This window comes from Saccopteryx leptura, chromosome 2 (genome assembly GCF_036850995.1).
Source record: "Saccopteryx leptura isolate mSacLep1 chromosome 2, mSacLep1_pri_phased_curated, whole genome shotgun sequence".
In the NCBI taxonomy this organism is placed as follows: Eukaryota; Metazoa; Chordata; class Mammalia; order Chiroptera; family Emballonuridae; genus Saccopteryx; species Saccopteryx leptura.
Genome location: NC_089504.1, coordinates 147,531,350 through 147,551,643, shown reverse-complemented (window position 1 = coordinate 147,551,643; position 20,294 = coordinate 147,531,350). Strand labels below are relative to the sequence as shown.

At 37.6% G+C, this 20,294-nt stretch overlaps 1 protein-coding gene across 4 annotated transcripts in view; it reads left to right on the top strand.

Moving 5' to 3' along the window:
- SCAF11 (SR-related CTD associated factor 11) overlaps window positions 1-20,294 on the top strand; it is a 102,938-nt gene that overhangs the window by 32,012 nt on the left and 50,632 nt on the right. For 3 of the 4 annotated variants that reach the window (XM_066369023.1, XM_066369022.1, XM_066369021.1), the window contains exons 2-3: window positions 5,028-5,109; window positions 7,920-8,077. In XM_066369023.1, coding sequence (XP_066225120.1) covers window positions 5,049-5,109; window positions 7,920-8,077 — 219 coding nt within the window. In that variant the 5' untranslated portion in view covers window positions 5,028-5,048. Of the gene's footprint in view, window positions 1-5,027; window positions 5,110-7,919; window positions 8,078-20,294 lie in introns of those variants that run through there. The other variant, XM_066369024.1, reaches the window with a different exon arrangement.

Sequence of the window (20,294 nt, the reverse complement as noted above, 5' to 3'; positions counted from 1 at the left end):
TATAATAAAAAGTGGCCCTGCCCGGTTGGCTCAGCCTGGCACGTGGAAGTTCCAGGTTTGATTCCTGGTCAGGACACATAAGAGAAGCAAACATCTCCTCTCCAGTCCTCCCCCTGGCCCCTGCCCCCCTCTCTCTCACTTCCCCCACAGCCATGGCTTGAATGATTCAACCCACTTGGCCCGGGTGCTGAGGATGGCTCCATGGCCTTGCCTCTGCCGCTAAAAATAGCTCTGTTGCTGAGCAGTGGAGCAGCAGCCCCAGTTGGGCAGAACATTGTCCTGTAGAGGGCTTGCCAGGTGGATCCCAGTCCAGGGGCATACAGGAATCTGTCTCTCTGCTTCCTCCCCTCTCTCTTAAGAAGGGGGCAGGCAGTCTGTAACTTGATTGAGGTCTCTTAGCTTTTCAGTGATAAACTATTATTTATGTACTGTATCACATGAGTTAAAATGGAGAGGACACTATTGTAAAACATAAATTATAATTTATATATTAATGTATATGTATTAAAAGCTTAGTATTCTTAAGGAAGGAAATGTTAAAATAGCATAGATTATTTAACAGGTCATAAATTATTTAGCTACATGAAAAAATCTTATAGCATCTGAAAGCTTTCTAGGTTTTTAAAACATTGTTAATTTTTTTAAGATTTTATTATTGATTTTAGAGAGGAGAGGGAAAGGTGCAGGGGAGGAGCCAGAGGCATCAGCTAGTAGCTGCTGCCTGCATATGCTTTGACCTGGCAAGCCCAGGGTTTTGAACTGGTGACCTCAGTATTCCAGGTGGAAGCTTTATCCACTGCGCCACCACAGGTCAGGCAACATTGTTAATTTTCAAATTGACATTTTACCGAATTGAGTTAATTCCAACATAATTTTTTTTTATTTTTAGCTATTTAGGATAATGAGGAGAGGTTATGGTATGACTTTCCCCAAGTAAAGAATTATATACAATTATATACTTTCCCCAAATAGTTACACTCAATTATATATCATACAGGACCACAATGTGACTCTAAAATCAACTAAATTGAGAGGTTGTCTACAGCAATGTTTCCTAGACTTTAATGTACATATAAGTCATGTACAGATCTTGATAAAATGCTGATTTTTTTATTCACTAGGTCTGGGGCAGTGCCTGAATTATACTGCATTTGTAACAAGTTCCCAGGTGATACTATGACTATCTGAATACTTTTAGAGTAATCTGTCTCAACAAGTCCATCATTTTTAGTGGCTTAGGTTAGAATACTTTGGATTTATTGTGGACTCTTGTTTTTTTGTTTGTTTTTTAGCGAGAGAGAGAGACAGATAGGAAGGGAGAGAGATGAGAAGCATCAACTTATAATTGCAGCACTTTAGTTGTTCATTGATTGCTTTCTCATACGTGCCTTGACCAGGGGGGCTCCAGCCACACCAGTGACCCCTTGCTCAAGCCAGTGACCTTAGGCTTCAAGGCAGCGACCAGGGGGGTCGTGTCTATGATCCCACGTTCAAACTGGTGAGCCCACACTCAAGCTGGCAACCCTGGGGTTTCAAACCTGTCCTCAGCGTCCCAGGCCAACACTATCCACTGTGTCACCACCTTGTCAGGCTAGACTCTTGCTTTCTAACACATGCTACATGTTTGATCTTGTTAGCAAATCTTCATGGCTCTAGTAAAAAACATAGCTTGAATCTGAGAACTTTTCATCACTCTTGCTGCTACTCTGGTACGGCCATTTTCATGTCCCCTCTAGACCAGTGGTCAACCTGGTCTCTACCACCCACTAGTGGGTGTTCCAGCTTTCATGGTGGGCAGTAGCAGAGCAACCAAAGTATAAATAAAAAGATAGATTTAACTATAGTAAGTTGTTTTATAAAGATTTATTCTGTCAAACTTAGCGAAAATCTGACATAAAGTACTTGGTAAGTAATTATTATTATATGCTTTAACTTGCTATAACTCTGCTTTATAAATTTTATAAAGTAAAGTTACCTCCCTACTTTATAAATCACCATTACTGTGGAACCGGTGGACGGTTAGAAAATTTTACTACTAACAGAGATACAAAAGTGGGTGGTAGGTATAAAAAGGTTGACTCCCCCTGCTCTAGACTATTGCAGTAGTAGTAGTCTCCTTGCTGGCCTCTGCTTTTTCTCTTTGCCACCTCTTCTGCTTAAAAATCCCCTCCGGCCCATTTCAATAAAAGAAGCACATGTATTTTTACCTTAATCTTTAAGGTGTTGCATGATTTTATGTTTTATTACCTCTCTTTTCTCATCTATTTTTCCTCTCTTTCAGTCTATTTTAACTACATTAATCTCTTTTTGAGATTAATGAACACATAGGTTTTTCTGCTCAGCCTTTGGACTTTTATATTTGCTGTTCTTTTTGTGTAGAATACAGTTTCTCTAGATACCAACATAATTCTCCCTTGCTTCTTTCAGGTTGCTAGTTCACATGTTACTTTTATCAGAAAGGCTTTTTAAACACTCTGTATGAAATAATAGCTTCTCCATTTTTAGCCATGCTAATTGTATGGCTTTTAAAAATTATTGTTTAATTTTTTTCTACAGCATTCCTCAACATCTAACACATCAGATATTTTACTTTGTTTCTTTTATCTCCCCCACTAGACTACAAAGACAGGAATTTCTATCTTAATCAGTTCTGTACTTAGAGCATTGCCTAATAGTATGTCTATAACACTCAATAAATCTTTCAATAGAAAAATATCCAATATGTCATTGAGCCTCTCTTTGCATACCTTCATTGATAGATTATTCTTCCTCCCTTCAGAACAGCCCATTCCATTTGAAGATAACTGCTAACCTTCTCCTTAATTTTTAGGTTCTTCCAAACTGAACATTCTTAACTACCTTACCCTTCTGCATATGATATGGTTTCCAGGACTGTCACCATTTCCAGAATTGTCACCATCTTCCCTGGACATTTGTTATTTTGTTATTTGTCCCTAAAGATTAGCACGAGCACTAAAACAGATGTTGTACATTAAGCTGAGTGAGAAGTTTTTCTCCTGTTTTTGACATTCTACTTTTATTAAGGTAGGAGGCTGTGATTGAATTGACTCTTTTTAAATAACTCTAATCCTGACATTTTAAAGTTTTAATCCACTGAAACCCTTTATTATATATTGCTCACAAAAATTAGGGGATATTTCAAATGTATATGAAGCGATAAAAAGCATTTGATTTTTTTTAATTAAACAAGAACATCAGAAAAGCAAATGACAAGTCAAAGAAAGTTGTTTGAATATGCAAATGAGATGCAAAACCAACTTGTTTCATTGGTGAAAATGCACTAGACAAAAGGCTGAAAGTACTGGAGGATCTGCATGTTCCCTAATCCCCTAATTTTTGTGAGCAGTGTATATGCTACTAAATTTCTTCTGCTTTACAGGTTTTGTTTTGTTTTGTTTTTTTAGATTTTACTTATTGATTTTACAGAGAGAGGCCGGGGAGTGAGAAGTATCAACTCATCGTTGCTTCACTTTAGTTGTTCATTGTGTTAATTGGTTGCTCTTTGTATCTGCTTTGACTGGGCAAGCCCAGGGTTTTAAACCGGGGACGTATGTATACTGAGGTAGGGTCAGCATGCATGCCAAGAAGCTCATTTGAACAATTACAGAGAAGGATAATGAAAGCAATAAGCAGAGCAATGTAAATCAGGTAGGGTAAGTATCTCTAATGGTTGACTGAGGAGTTTAAATTCAATCTTATAGATTCCCCTGAAGAAGACAAACATGATAAAAGAGATGGATTCTTTTTAAAGGTTTCAGTATTCTAGGTTGATGCTCTATCCACTGCACCACCACAGGTTAGACTACAGTTGGTGGTTGAACCAGTCAGGCCTTTGCATTTCTTCTTATTTAACTTAATAGAGAATTTTTCTGGGCAATGGATTCCTTTAATGTAGAAACTAGCATGTGTAAATTATTTAGGAAACTAATAAAAAAATTACTTAATATACATATGGGAGAGTGATAATGGATGATATTGGTAATTTCTTGTGCCTAGATATTCCAAAATGTATTTTATTGCAATCATGTCTTGCATTAATTTTAGAAAGAATTCTAAGAGTTGATTTAAAAAACAATTTTACCCCATAAATTTGTTGTTCACCTTGACTAACAAATTAATTCTGTTTTCCACGTTTCTAATTTGCCTCTTATGAATCACCATTTTTCTAGTTCTCTAGGCCAGAATAATCTTTGATTCCTTTCTTATATTTATTTAGTCATCAAATCTTAGAAATTCTTCAGCTCTTCAATTTGTTGCTTTTCTGTTCACAGCAAGTACCCTAGCTATGCAAATCTCTGCTTCAGTTACCCTGCTTCTAATATCTCCCCACTCTAATTCATCCTGTGTTTTGCTGGCAAATGTTTCTTTTAAAAAGAATCCATCACTTTTATCATGTTTGTCTTCTTCAGGGGAATCTATAAGATTGAATTTAAACTCCTCAGTCAACCATTAGATACTGCTATAATCTTACCCTACCTGATTTACATTGCTCTGCTTATTGCTTTCATTATCCCTCTCTGTAATTGTTCAGATGAGCTTCTTGGCAGGCATGCTGACCCTACCTCAGTATACACACGTGTGCGTGTGCTCACACACTTAAACACTTTTAATCACTCACTCTTGTTCTTGTCAGATTGGCCTAGCTAACTGCTTTTCCCCCCTTTATACTATGTCACTCCTTTATTGCCTTGAATTCAACATATATAAATAACCTATAACCTTTAGTAAAAAATCTAGTCCAAATTGATCTCTTTTTTTCTAAGCTTACAATTGTATTTATGTCTGAACACAATTTCTCATTTACTTTTTGTTGCTTAATACTTCTATAAGGCTTTTCTTTTAAGTAAGTCTCTGTGCTTGGTGGCAAGCAGTATAAAAGTGTACTGGATTATCTACAGAAGTTACTGGTTTGTATTGTGTTCTTTGTGTAAAATAATTTCTTGACTTTTGGGTCTTATATTATTGGGAGAAGGCATACATTAAAAATACTATAATTTATCTTATAGGAAACCTCTTTTCAAGGAGAAATGAAGAAGAAAACTGTATATACTCTAAATGTGGGAGATCAGGAGTATGAAGATATGGAAGGTAACTTTTCATTTTTATAAAGCTTGTATGTTGGAAGCAAAACTATTTTCAGATTTATTGGTGGTATACATTTTCCTCTTCTAAAGTTAATATTTTAATCTTCATTGCCAACAGTAGAACCTTAAAACACTTTAACTCTGATCATCCTAGTCTAGATTTATACGTTATAGTCATCTATCATTTTGTTTGCTTGTTTGGTTTTTAATAGCACAAATTAAATGATATTTGATACAGATAGTATTTGAGGTGGTGGTTTTTTCCATTCCATTTCTTCTAAAAAACCTTAAAATTCTTTAATGGAAAGTCTATTGGTGATGAACTCTTAAGTTTTCGTATTTATTTTCTTCTCTTCAGAACTATTCAAAAATAGATATACAATTCTGGATTGATAGTTGTTGTTGTTTTTTCCTTGTAGCACCCATTCAGCCATTTTTTGGTTTTCTTTCTTTTTTTTTTTTTTTTCTTTTTCATTTTTCTGAAGCTGGAAACAGGGAGAGACAGTCAGACAGACTCCCGCATGCGCCCGACCGGGATCCACCCGGCACACCCACCAGGGGCGGTGCTCTGCCCCCCAGGGGGCGATGCTCTGCCCATCCTGGGCGTCGCCATATTGCGACCAGAGCCACTCTAGCGCCTGAGGCAGAGGCCACAGAGCCATGCCCAGCACCCGGGCCATCTTTGCTCCAATGGAGCCTTGGCTGCGGGAGGGGAAGAGAGAGACAGAGAGAAAAGCGCGGCGGAGGGGTGGAGAAGCAAATGGGCGCTTCTCCTATGTGCCCTGGCCGGGAATCGAACCCGGGTCCTCCGCACGCTAGGCCGACGCTCTACCGCTGAGCCAACCGGCCAGGGCGGTTTTCTTTCTTACTGTCAAGAAATCTCTTTATAGCCTTGTCATTCACTTTTAGATGACCTGTCTTTTTCTTCTATTGCTTTTAATACATTTTCTTCTTTAATGTTGTACAATTTTGCTACATTGTTTCTAAGCATGGATTATTTTTCTTTCTCCTGTTCAGCATAACTTGTGTGTCCTTTCTTTGTTGGATCTTGATTTTTGTTTGTTTGTTTTATTATTTCCTAGTCATTACTGCTTTAGCCATTGCCTCTCCTTTATTCTTTTCTTCTAGACTTCAATTAGTACGTTAGACTTCGGTCTGACCTCATTTCCCAACCTTTCACAGGTTGCATCTCCTTGTCTGTCTTTTACAGGCTAAGTAGTTTCCTCAAATCTCTCTTCCAGTTTACAAATATTTTTTTCTTCTCAGTCTAGTCTGTTGTTTAATCATTCTATATAGTATTTGAAAATTCTGATATTTGAAGCCACTGTGTATCTAAATTTATAATAAATATAAAAATAAGTAAATCTAAATATTTTTTTCTGCTGGTTCTTACTTAAGGCATTTTATTTTCTTTGGTATGGTAATGTTTGATTATGAGCTCATAATTGATCGATTTAGTCGGTGGAATCCAGGGGAACTAAATTAGAGATGGTTTTCTCCAGAGGATTTGTATTTGTTTTTTCCTAAACCCATGCTGGAATTACTTTAGCACCATTTGAGGGTCTTGGTTTAACATGGAAGTCTCCCAGAAACGGTTTCCCTGCCTGGGTTAGTCCTACGGTTAGTCTCCAGATGTGTACATGACTGTGGACATTCGTTTCTAGGACCATCCCAGATTTACCTTTTGTTTGGTGTAAACTGTTCGTGTATCACCTGACCATTTATTTATTTTGGTTTTATTTTATGTTGAATCTTAGAGCTTTCTTTATTTACTTTTGAGTCACCAGTGCATAATTTTATATGTTAGTTAAATTGCTGGTGGATGTTTAAATTAGTATAAATCCTAAGGGACAATTTGGTCTAGCTATTAAAATTAGAAATATACATACATGTTGATTTAACAAGTTCATTTTTAGGAATTTACTTCTATAAATATACTATTAAAAATGTGAAATGACAAAGTTTTTTATTATAGCATTGTTGTAATAGCCAAAGTTTGAATACAAAGGATTATTCATCAATAGATTAAACAAACCAAAAAAAGCCAGCTGGTATGTTGTATATAGTGTTCTAGCATTAGTGCTTCAACAATTGTGTAAAGGGGGTTTGACAGAACATGTATTAGGATTTGCTTGTCTATGCATTAAAAAAGTCTTTGGAAGAACAGAGAAGAAACTTAACAGTTGTAAAACGGACGGAACTGGATTGATGAGAGTAGATATGAGTGGGAGATTTGTCACTATAACCTTTTTATTTCTAAATTTTTGAACCATGTGACTGTTTATTTTCTTTTTAAAATTTATTTATTTTAGAGAGAGGAGGATGGGGGGAGAGCAGGAAGCATCAACTCCCATATGTGCCTTGACTGGGCAAGACTGGGGTTTGGAACCGGAAGCTTAATTTATATTTTTTAATAGGGGAGTGAGAAGAACTTTTCATTAATTTAATTTTAAAATAATAGCCTGACCTGTGGTGGCACAGTGGATGAAACGTTGACCTGGAATGCTGAAGTCACCGGTTCAAAACCCCGGGCCTGCCCAGTCAAGTCACATATGGGAGTTGATGCTCCCTGCTCCTCCTCTCCCCTTCTACCTGTCTCTCTCTTCTCTCGCTAAAATAAATAAACATATATCTATAAATAAATTAACATTGGAGCTATTATTTATGCTTAAGGAGTATGTTTGTTGTAGTGTATCCAGATCTAATTAGTTTATAGTAGAAAGGCCCTTTAGCAGTACGTGATAACTGCTGTAAATATGATAAGTCATTTGGTCTGGAGAACTTGAGAGCATATGTGGCTGTTTTACTTTACAGGTGAAGAAAACAAAGATAATACTGCTACCACTGACCTCTTGTATAGTGAAGCTGACAGATGTCCAATATGTCTTAATTGCCTATTAGAGAAGGAAGTTGGTTTTCCAGAAAGCTGTAATCATGTCTTCTGTATGACCTGTATTCTTAAATGGGCAGAGGTGAGTCTTAAATATTAAATAAGTATTAAATATTAGTTCTCTACCATGATTTCATTCCACTTAGTCTAAAGAATTGACACTGCCTTTCATAAATTATTTTACAATAATGTGTGTTCCCCTTACTTTGGAAAATTTTTCTTCTATTCAAATTCTGTCACTATATCTTCCTCTAATTTCCTTTTATTCAGCTTTTTGTTCTTTATAAAAAAAATTAAATACAGACCTTTTAAAAAAAACTTAACCTTATAGGTATAACATTTAGTGTTTTTTTCTGGTAGAAATACAGTGAATCATCGTCAGTGTACTTGACCCTCCTGGGATAATATCTGCTTACTACTAGTAATACCACCTTCTATCTCCTTTGTGTTTTATATTTTTCAGAGAATTTTTACATGGATTATTTGATTTCTTCTTTACATAGCCTTGTGGGATAACCAGAGCAGATGTAATAGTGTCCTTCTATTTTATAGATGGGGAAATTTGGATTTTTACATTCTATAACTTGGCTAAGGCTTCATAGTTTAGAGGCATGAATGAATTTAGAACTTCACTTTCTAATTTAGTGTGAACTAATTTCAGACTCTTTGAGTTAGAGATATTACTGAATTTCTTCATAGATTGCAAATGATTAATAAACTGGACACTTGATCCGTTAATGTATTAATTATGTTGACTTAGCCTACTTAACTAGATCATGGTATTGGTAAACTGAATGTTCATTATAAGGCTCATTGTTATGGGTTATAAATAAAAATTCAATTTCATACTAATCATGCTGTATGTTCAGAATTATTAATTTGTCAGTATATAAATATTACTAAGGAGGCAAAGCTCAAAAATATTTTTAACATTAGTTATATTCACATTGTTTGATCTCTCTAAGCACATTGGAATTAATCACTTACTACACAGTTGGGGGTTTGGAGTTCTGTGTTTAACTTAAATTTTTATTAGTAATGCGGAAAAGAGAACTAACTGTATACTGACTATGGCTGAGGTTTGGGAGAAGGAAAAAAAGATTTGTACCAATTGAATTCATAATAGTATACTTGGAAACAGTTCTATTTAGTTTAATTTTTTATTTATTTTTTATTTTATTTTATTTTATTGTATTGTATTGTATTTTTCTGAAGCTGGAAACAGGGAGAGACAGTCAGACAGACTCCCGCATGCGCCCGACCGGGATCCACCTGGCACGCCCACCAGGGGGCGACGCTCTGCCCACCAGGAGGCGATGCTCTGCCCCTCCGGGGCATCGCTCTGTTGCGACCAGAGCCACTCCAGCGCCTGGGGCAGTGGCCAAGGAGCCATCCCCAGCGCCCGGGCCATCTTTGCTCCAATGGAGCCTCGGCTGCGGGAGGGGAAGAGAGAGACAGAGAGGAAGGAGAGGGAGAGGGGTGGAGAAGCAGATGGGCGCTTCTCCTGTGTGCCCTGGCTGGGAATCGAACCCGGGACTTCTGCATGCCAGGCCGACGCTCTACCACTGAGCCAACCGGCCAGGGCCTCAGTTCTATTTAGTTTAAAACCTAAACTAGTCTTTGGCAGAGAGGATCTAAGAATTGGTGAGAATGTATTTTGGGAAAAAGTATTTTGAGTTTAACTTAATTATATAATATAATTATAAAAATGTGTTTCCAGGATCATTGACTAATGAAATGAGTGCTTATTTTTCTCTGCTACCCAACTAAAGATTTCATCTGTGGTAAATTTAGTACATCTTGGTTTCTTTGTGATTAAATATTTTTAAAATAGAGATTTTGCTCCCAGTGCAAAAGCAGTATTACTGGATGGATAGAAGCCTCCAGTTTGGTACTTTGCATAAGATTGTATTCAGTGACTACATAATTATGAGGTTCAGCAACATAATCTGAGGATGTGTTTTTCTCTTTGAAAATTAGAATTCAGAAAATAGACACGATTTTCCATCCTTCTTTACACTTACATGCATACACAAAACTGTAAGCTTTTTTGCGGTATACGTGTTCCAGATTTCTCTAGGGCACCTATGGCTTGTTCCAGATTTCTCTAGTAATCTATGGCTTGCGAGCTAGATGTGGCTCTTTTGATGGCTGCATCTGGCTCGCAGACAAATTTTTTTTTTTTTTTTAAATATTACAGATGTTTTTATTATGCATTTATCATATTATAGTGTATTATTGTTGCAATGAATAAAATGTTTCTTTTTTTTTCTTTTTTTTTTTTTTCATTTTTCTGAAGCTGGAAACAGGGAGAGACAGTCAGACAGACTCCCGCATGCGCCCGACCGGGATCCACCCGGCACGCCCACCAGGGGCGACGCTCTGCCCACCAGGGGGCTATGCTCTGCCCATCCTGGGCGTCGCCATGTTGCGACCAGAGCCACTCTAGCGCCTGAGGCAGAGGCCACAGAGCCATCCTCAGCGCCCGGGCCATCTTTGCTCCAATGGAGCCTTGGCTGCGGGAGGGGAAGAGAGAGACAGAGAGGAAAGCGCGGCGGAGGGGTGGAGAAGCAAATGGGCGCTTCTCCTGTGTGCCCTGGCCGGGAATCGAACCCGGGTCCTCCGCACGCTAGGCCGACGCTCTACCGCTGAGCCAACCGGCCAGGGCAAAAATGTTTCTTTTATTTACAATATTATTTTCTATTTTTTTTTGTCTTCCTTTTCTTTTTTTTTTTTTTTTAAATAATTTTATTTTTTTTAATGGGGTGACATCAATAAATCAGGATACATATATTCAAAGATAACAAGTCCAGGTTATCTTGTCGTTCAATTATGTTGCATACCCACCACCCAAAGTCAGATTGTCCTCTGTCACCTTCTATCTTGTTTTCTTTGTGCCCCTCCCCACCCCCTATCCCTCTCCCATTCCCCCCTCCCCCCCGTAACCACCACACTCTTATAAATGTCTCTTAGTTTCACTATTATGTCCCACCTACGTATGGAATAATACAGTTCCTGTTTTTTTCTGATTTACTTATTTCGCTTTGTATCATGTTATCAAGATCCCACCATTTTGCTGTAAATGTTCCGATGTCATCATTTCTTATGGCTGAATAGTATTCCATAGTGTATATGTGCCACATCTTCTTTATCCAGTCATCTATTGATGGGCTTTTTGGTTGTTTCCATGTCCTGGCCACTGTGTACAATGCTGCAATAAACATGGGGCTGCATGTGTCTTTAAGTATCAATGTTTCTGAGTTTTGGGGATATATACCCAGTAGAGGGATTGCTGGGTCATAAGGTAGTTCTATTTTCAGTTTTTTGAGGAACCACCATACTTTCTTCCATAATGGTTGTACTACTTTACATTCCCACCAACAGTGGATGAGGGTTCCTTTTTCTCCACAGCCTCTCCAACATTTGCTGTTACCTGACTTGCTAATAACAGCTAATCGAACAGGTGTGAGGTGGTATCTCATTGCCGTTTTGATTTGCATTTCTCTAATAGCTAAAGAAGATGAGCATCTTTTCATATATCTGTTGGCCATTTGTATTTCTTCCTGGGAGAAGTGTCTATTCATATCCTCTTCCCATTTTTTTATTGGATTGTTTGTTTGTTTGTTGTTGAGTTTTATGAGTTCTTTGTATATTTTGGATATTAGGCCCTTATCTGAGCTGTCGTTTGAAAAAATCATTTCCCATTTAGTTGGCTTTCTGTTTATTTTGTTATCAGTTTCTCTTGCTGAGCAAAAACTTCTTAGTCTGATGTAGTCCCATTCATTAATTTTTGCCTTCACTTCTCTTGCCATTGGAGTCAAATTCATAAAATGCTCTTTAAAACCCAGGTCCCTGAGTTGAGTACCTATGTCTTCTTCTATGTACTTAATTGTTTCAGGTCTTATGTTTAGATCTTTGATCCATTTTGAGTTAATTTTTGTACAGGGGGAGAGACTGTAGTCCAGTTTCATTCTTTTGCATGTGGCTTTCCAGTTTTCCCAGCACCATTTATTGAAGAGGCTTTCTTTTCTCCATTGTGTGTTGTTGGCCCCTTTATCAAAAATTATTTGACTATATATATGTGGTTTTATTTCTGGACTTTCTATTCTGTTCCATTGGTCTGAGTGTCTATTTTTCTGCCAATACCATGCTGTTTTGATTGTCGTGGCCCTATAATAGAGTTTGAAGTCAGGTATTGAAATGCCCCCAGCTTCATTCTTTTTCTTTAGGATTGCTTTGGCTATTCGGGGTTTTTTATAGTTCCATATAAATCTGATGATTTTTTGCTCTATTTCTTTAAAAAATGTCATTGGAAGTTTGATGGGAATTGCATTAAATTTGTATATTGCTTTGGGTAATATAGCCATCTTGATTATATTTATTCTTCCTAGCCAAGAACAAGGTATAGTCTTCCATCTCATTATATCTTTTTCGATTTCCCTTAACAATGGTTTATAGTTTTCATTATATAAGTTCTTTACATTCTTTGTTATGTTTATTCCTAAGTATTTTATTTTTTTTGTTGCAATCGTGAAGGGGATTATTCTTTTGAGTTCCTTCTCAGTTGTTTCATTGTTGGCATATAGAAAGGCTATTGACTTCTGTATGTTAATTTTGTATCCTGCGACCTTACTGTATTGGCTTATTGTTTCTAGTAGTCTTTTTGTGGATTCTTTGGGGTTTTCGATATATAGTATCATATCATCTGCAAAAAGTGATACCTTTACTTCTTCTTTTCCGATATGGATGCCTTTTATTTCTTTGTCTTGTCTGATTGCTCTGGCTAGAACCTCTAGTACCACATTAAATAAGAGTGGAGAGAGTGGACAACCCTGTCTTGTTCCTGATTTAAGGGGGAAAGCCTTCAGTTTAGTGCCATTTAATATGATGTTAGCTGATGGTTTATCATATATGGCCTTTATCATGTTGAGATATTTTCCTTCTATACCCATTTTGTTGAGAGTCTTAAACATAAAATTGTGTTGTATTTTATCGAAAGCCTTTTCTGCGTCTATTGATAAGATCATGTGGTTTTTGTTCTTTGTTTTGTTGATATGGTGTATTACATTAACCGTTTTACGTATGTTGAACCATCCTTGAGATTCTGGGATGAATCCCACTTGATCATGATGTATTATTGTTTTAATATGTTGTTGTATTCGATTTGCTAGTATTTTGTTTAGTATTTTAGCATCTGTATTCATTAGAGATATTGGTCTGTAGTTTTCTTTTTTTGTGCCATCCTTGCCTGGTTTTGGTATGAGGGTTATGTTGGCTTCGTAAAATGTGTTTGGAAGTATTGCTTCTTCTTCAATTTTTTGGAAGACTTTGAGTAGAATAGGAACCAAGTCTTCTTTGAATGTTTGATAAAATTCGCTGGTATAGCCGTCAGGGCCTGGACTTTTATTTTTGGGGAGGTTTTTAATGGTTTTTTCTATTTCTTCTCTACTGATAGGTCTGTTTAGGCTTTCTGCTTCTTCTTGACTCAGTCTAGGAAGGTTGTATTGTTCTAGGAATTTATCCATTTCTTCTAGGTTGTTGAATTTAGTGGCATAAAGTTTTTCATAGTATTCTACAATAATTCTTTGTATATCTACAGTGTCCGTGGTGATTTCTCCTCTTTCATTTTGGATTTTGTTTATATGAGTTCTTTCTCTTTTTTCCTTGGTAAGTCTTGCCAAGGGTTTGTCAATTTTGTTGATCTTTTCAAAGAACCAGCTCCTTGTTCTATTAATTTTTTCTATAGTTTTTCTGTTCTCTAATTCATTTATTTCTGCTCTGATTTTTATTATCTCCTTTCTTAGGCTGGTTTTGGGTTGTCTTTGTTCTTCTTTTTCTAGTTCCTTAAGGTGGGAAGTTAAGTGGTTCACTTGGGCTCTCTCTTGTTAGTTCATATATGCCTGAAGTGATATGAACTTCCCTCTTATCACTGCTTTTACTGCATCCCATAGATTCTGATATGTCGTATTGTCATTTTCATTAGTCTGTATATATCTTTTGATCTCTGCACTTATTTCTTCTTTGACCCATTCATTTTTTAAAAGTATGTTGTTTAGTTTCCACATTTTTGTGGGATTTTTTTCCTCTTTTTTGCAGTTGAATTCTAGTTTCAAGGCTTTATGATCAGAAAATATGCTTGGTACAACTTCAATTTTTCTGAATTTGCTGATGTTGTTTTTGTGGCCCAACATATGGTCAATTCTTGAGAATGATCCATGTACACTGGAGAAAAATATATACTCAGTCACTTTGGGATGAAATGTCCTGTAGATGTCTATCATATCCAGGTGCTCTAGTGTTTTGTTTAAGGCCACTATGTCTTTGTTGATTCTCTGTTTGGATGACCGATCTAGAGCCGTCAGCGGTGTATTGAGGTCTCCAAGTATGATTGTATTTTTGTTAGTTTTTGTTTTAAGATCAATAAGTAGCTGTCTTATATATTTTGGTGCTCCTTGGTTTGGTGCATATATATTAAGAATTGTTATGTCTTCTTGATTCAGTGTCCCCTTAGCCATTATGAAATGGCCATTTTTGTCTCTGAGTATTTTTCCTGTCTTGTAGTCAGCATTATCCGATATGAGTATTGCTACACCTGCTTTTTTTTGGATGTTATTTGCTTGGAGTATTGTTTTCCAGCCTTTCACTTTGAATTTGTTTTTATCCTTGTTACTTAGATGAGTTTCCTGTAGGCAGCATACAGTTGGATTTTCTTTTTTAATCCATTCTGCTACTCTGTGCCTTTTTATTGGTGAGTTTAATCCGTTTACATTTAGTGTAATTATTGATACTTGTGAGTTCCCTATTGCCATTTTATATCTTGCTTTCTGTTAGTTTTGTGTCTTGTTTGATCCTTCTCTTTTGTTTTTCTATCTTTTGTTTTTATTTGGTTGTATTCCATACATCTTTCCACTGTTGCTATCTTTTTTATCTCATGTGCTTCTGTGGTGGTTTTTTCAATGGTGGTTACCTTTGAATAATGAAAAGGGTCCCTACCCTGTTCATTGTAGCGAACTATTTTGTGAGTACTTTTGCACTCCATCGTCCTTTGCTACTGTTAATCTCCATCTTCTCCCCCTCTTTCTTTTTGTTGTTGTCACAGTTTAAATTTGGTTTTATTGTGTTCTTCTTGGAGCTTTTACTTGTGACTCTGTTTTTTTTTTGTTCTTTGTATCTGATTGGAGAACCCCCTTTAGTAATTCCTGGAGTGGGGGTTTTCTGATGATAAATTCCCTCACCTTTTCTGTATCTGTGAATGTTTTTATTTCTCCTTCATATTTGAAGGATAGCTTTGATGGGTATAGTATTTGTGGCTGAAAGTTCCTCTCTTTCAGGACTTTAAATATTGGGGTCCACTCTCTTCTAGCTTGTAGAGTTTCTGCTGAGAAATCTGATGATAATCTAATGGGCCTTCCTTTATATGTTGTATTCTTCTTTTCCCTGGCTGCCTTGAGAATTTTTTCTTTGCTGTTGGTTTGTGTCAATTTCATTATGATATGCCTTGGAGTAGGTTTGTTGGGGTTAAGAAAACTTGGAGTTCTGTTTGCTTCTTGAACTTGAGGCTTTAGTTCTTTCCACAGGCTTGGGAAGTTCTCATCTATTATTTGTTTGAGTATGTTCTCCATTCCATTTTCTCTCTCTTCTCCCTCTGATATACCTATTATTCTTATGTTATTCTTTTTGATGGAGTCAGATAATTCTTGTAGGGCTATCTCATTTTTTTTAATTTTTGAGTCTCTTTCTTCTTCTCTCTGTTGTGCCTCAAGTTGCTTGTCTTCTATTTCACTAATCCTCTCTTCTATCTGACCTGTTCTATTAGCTAAGCTTGTTACTTCGTTTTTCAGCTCGTGAATTGAGTTTTTCATCTCTGTTTGATTTGTTTTTATAGTTTCAATTTCCTTGGACATATATTCTTTGTGTTCATTGAGTTGTTTTCTGAGTTCCCTAAATTGCCTCTCTGTGTTTTCTTGTATATCTCGGAGGATTTTTAGGATTTCTATCTTGAATTCTCTGTCATTTAGCTCCAAGGTTTCCAATATATTAAATTTTTTCTCCATAGATTTTTCCTCATCTAGCTGTGTTACCTCTCTTTCTTTTGTATCCATGATATTCGATTTTCTCTTCCTTAATGGCATCTGAGGGTGGTTTTGTTGATCGTATTAATGAGATTTAATAAAGAATAAAAAGTTTAAAAAAATAATACAAAAAAAATCGAAAAGAGTTGTTTTTTTAAAAAAAATTAATAATGAAATAAAAATAAAATAAAATAAAAATTTAAAAAAAAATAAAAAAAATAAAAAGGAAATTATTCCCCCCCTCCTTTTTTCCTCTCCTCTCCTCTCCCCTCTTTCTTGATAAAATCTTGTGGTGGACTGTGAATTATAACAAACAATGCCTGTGATGGAGGGCCTGACTTGGGGAAAAGTAATAAAGGGGCAAAAAAAAAAAAAAAAGAAAAAAAGAAAAAAAAAAAGAGCGTATGGACCCACAAAAAGCAAATAAGGAAAAAATTTGGGTCAAGAATAAAATGATTTGCTTTTAGGTGTTGGTTGTCTAAGAGTTATGATGAGAGGATTAAGAGGAAAACGGAAAAATGGGGGGACAAATTAAAAAATTACTATTGTATTTAGTGGAACAAGAACTAGATAATATGGAGAGCCAGGGATGGGAGCACTGCTAGTGAGTTAAAAAGGTGAAGTAAAAACCCCCCAAAATGCCACAAACATAAGTTTGAGTCCCAGATAAGATAATTTGTTTGTTATTGAGGTTTGAATGAGAGGAGATGTAAAGGAGAAAGGAAGAAACTAATATAGAGGGAGAAAAGAAAGAGAGAGAGAAAAAAAAAAAGAGGGAACCACTAAAAGAAGAAAAAAGAAAGGAGAGAGAGTTAAGGGTTTTGGAGTGCAACCCTCATAGAGAGAAAGGAAGAGAAGAGAAAAGATAATGGGAGATGTAACACTTATGGGTAGTGTAGTTCAAGGAGAGGAGAGAGTAAGACCGGTAGAGAGTTAATCGGCCAAATTGGAGGAGGAAAAAAAAAGTATCAAGAATGAAGATAAGAGAAACAAACGAACAAATATAATAAAATGGGATAGGTTATAAAGTCTGCAGATTATTCTTGATTTTGAGAGGTTATCTTCTTGCTTTTTCTTTTCTCTCCCTCTTCCTGGTCGGTGACTCTGTACCCCGGGTTTTGCCCCTTTGCCACGCTCAGGTGGAGGTTTGCAGTTGATAAGTCTCTATGGCAATGTCATGTATTGTGCTTTAGTCTCGTTGGCAGTCGAGGCTATTAGCATTTATAGGCTCCGACAGTGAGAGAGTCCGTGTTCCTGGAGCCTTTCTCCTAGTCTTTCCTTCCTCAATTAGTAGCCTGATAATCCAGCTATGGGGTTGCTGCTGCCTCTGCCTGGATAGTAAGAGGCTCAAAGAGCTGGCAACTCCCCACTCTATTTCCACTCAGCACAGGGCTCTGGGTAAGGCTCAGTCAGTCAGAGCTGCTAGCATAATCAGGCGGGCTTTCCGGCCATTCAAAGACCTCTGGCTCTGCCACTCTCTCCGGTAACATAAGCGGGCGCCCACTTCCGGGGTGCTTGGAGGAAACTCTCACTCACTGGCTGCGCGCGCAGACCAGGATATCCGGCCAGCAGTCTCACGCTCTGAGTGAAACCCCCAACCGCAGTGAAAAGTTGCAGCGTTGGAATTGAGTCTCGCTCCGTCCCCGTGCGCGGCTTTTGCAAGGCGCTGGGGCGGCCTGAGATTCCGCTTTCGCCCACACAAAGGCCCCTGACTCTGCCCCTCTGTGCGATAACACGGGCGCGCACTGCCGAGGCACTCGGAGGAATCGCTCACTCCTTATCTGCGCACGCAAACCCGGATATGAGGCCGGCCGCGTTTCCCTCTGAGTGAAACACCCTCCAGTACGGAAAATCTCCACCGTTGGAATTAGTTCTCACTCCCTCCCGTGCGTGGCTTTCCCAGGGCGCTGGGGCTGCCCAGAGACTCTGCCCTCGGCCCTCAGAAAGGCCTCTGACCCTGCCTCTCCGTGGGGCAACACGGGCACCCACTTCCGGGGCTTAGGAAGAAATCTCTCGCCCACTAACTGCGCACCAACCAGGAGACCGGGTAAAATGTCCGCGCTGCTTGTCTTTCTTTGTTTGGGTTTGGCGCGAGTGTTAGCTTGTATTGCCCGGGTTGCCACAGGATCAGATTTTCCTTGGCTTGGATCTCCGTGCCACAGCCTGGTTCGGCCGTTTGTGTCGCGGCCTGGATGTATTCACCCCCTTTGCCCTCCTCAGTTTCTATATTCACAGTTACCAGAGAAAGCCGCCCTGTTTAGGTTAGTGAGGAAGGCGGAGCATTTCTTACTCCCTATTTCCTTCGGGGTTTGGTTATATATTTAGCCAATTTTTCACTCAATCATACCTTTGGGTGTATTGCGAAGCATCTGGAAGCTCCAAGTATAGGTTTTTCTGTTTCTGGTTGAAGATCTTGTTGAGTTTTGGGGGAGATTTATCGGTATCGCTTCCTACCCCGCCATTACTCTGACGTCATCTCTCGCAGACAAATTTTTAATAAAAAAAATAATATTAAAAATATAAAACATTCTCATGTATTACAATCCATTCATTTCCTACCGCTCTTGTTCATGGTTGCGGTTGGCTGGAGCCAATCACAGCTGTCCTCTGGGACAACACCAAATTTTTATTGGATAATGCGTAACGTACACAGGTCATTGTATGGCTCTCACGGAATTACATTTTAAAATATGTGGCGTTCATGGCTCTCTCAGCCAAAAAGGTTCCCAACCCCTGCTCTGGGTATGTATCTAGAAGTGGAACTACAGGGTTGTACGCAATGTACATATGTCATCCTACTAGACAGTGCTAAATTTATTTATGTTTTTAACTCTTGTTGAATATTTTTAAGTTGAAAATATTTGATAATATTTGCAATCGACACCTTTCTTGCATATAATATTTTCTTTCTTTTGTGTTACTCTTTTGGATATAAACATTTTGTTGAAGCCAAATTGCTTTTAAAAGTTAGCGCTAACCTGTTTTACTACCATAAATTGTGATGGAGGTACGGTGTGGGTATTGTGTAAATAAAAGTAACCTTGAAAGTGGAGAATGAACAGAATATTCTTAATTATTTTATTGTCCCCGATGGGGATAGCAGTCATCAAATCAGTTAAATAAACCATTAAATAGAGCAGTAAGAAGAGTACAATCGGCCTGACTTGTGGTGGCGCAGTGGATAAAGCGTCAACCTGGAAGCTGAGGTTGCTGATTCGAAACCCCTGGCTTGCCTGGTCAAGGCACATATGGGAATTGATGCTTCCTGCTCCTCCTCCTGTTCTCTTTCACTTTCCTCTTTCTTTCTCTTTCTCTCTCTCTCTCTCTCCAATAAAAATGAACAAATACAATCTAAAAAACAAAAAAACAAGAGCATAATCTACTACAACATAGTTCATTATAAATAATAAGTGAATTCTGGTTAACAGAATCACTTAGGCTTTGAACTAAATTTTTAGTTTGAATCATATTAATATGATAAAAATTAGATGTGTTTGGAAGTGTATATAGTAGGCTATGATAAATACAATTAGATTTTAGATTTGTTAATGTTTTTCTCGTGGTTATTATTAAATTTTTCTCATTTCCTAAAACCCTGTTTTTAAAGAGAAGGCATGCAGTTTACTTTGGATTTTAGGATTAGGAAATAAATGTCTGGCCCTGACCTGTGGTGGTGCATAAAGGGTTGACCTGTAATGCTGAGGTCACCAGCTTGAAGCCCTGGGCTTGCCTGGTCAAGGTACATATGGGAGTTGATGCTTCCTGCTCCTCCCCAACCCCTCACTCTCCCTTCACTTAAAAAAATAAATAGATAGATAGATAGATAGATAGATAGATAGATAGATAGATAAATTTTAAAAAGAAAATAAATGTCTGTATTCAGACTCTCCTAATTGGCCAGGCCCTATGCTAAGGCTTTCTTACATATTCTGTCATTGTTAAGTCACTATATCAATATTTATTTGATATTCAAGGCAAGGATTCTAATAAATTATTTTTGAATACCTCAAAGGATAGCCTAGAATTAAAGTAATTTATTTTATAATTTTATTTTAAAATTTAAATTTGTCTTAAGTGGTGGCGCAGTGGATAAAGGGTTGACTTGGGATGCTGAGGACCCAGGTTTAAAACCCCAAGGTTGCCAGCTTGAGTGTGGGGTTGCTTGCTTGAGCCCAAAGTTTGCTAGCTTGAAGCTCAAGGTCACTGGCTTGAGCAAGAGGTCACTGG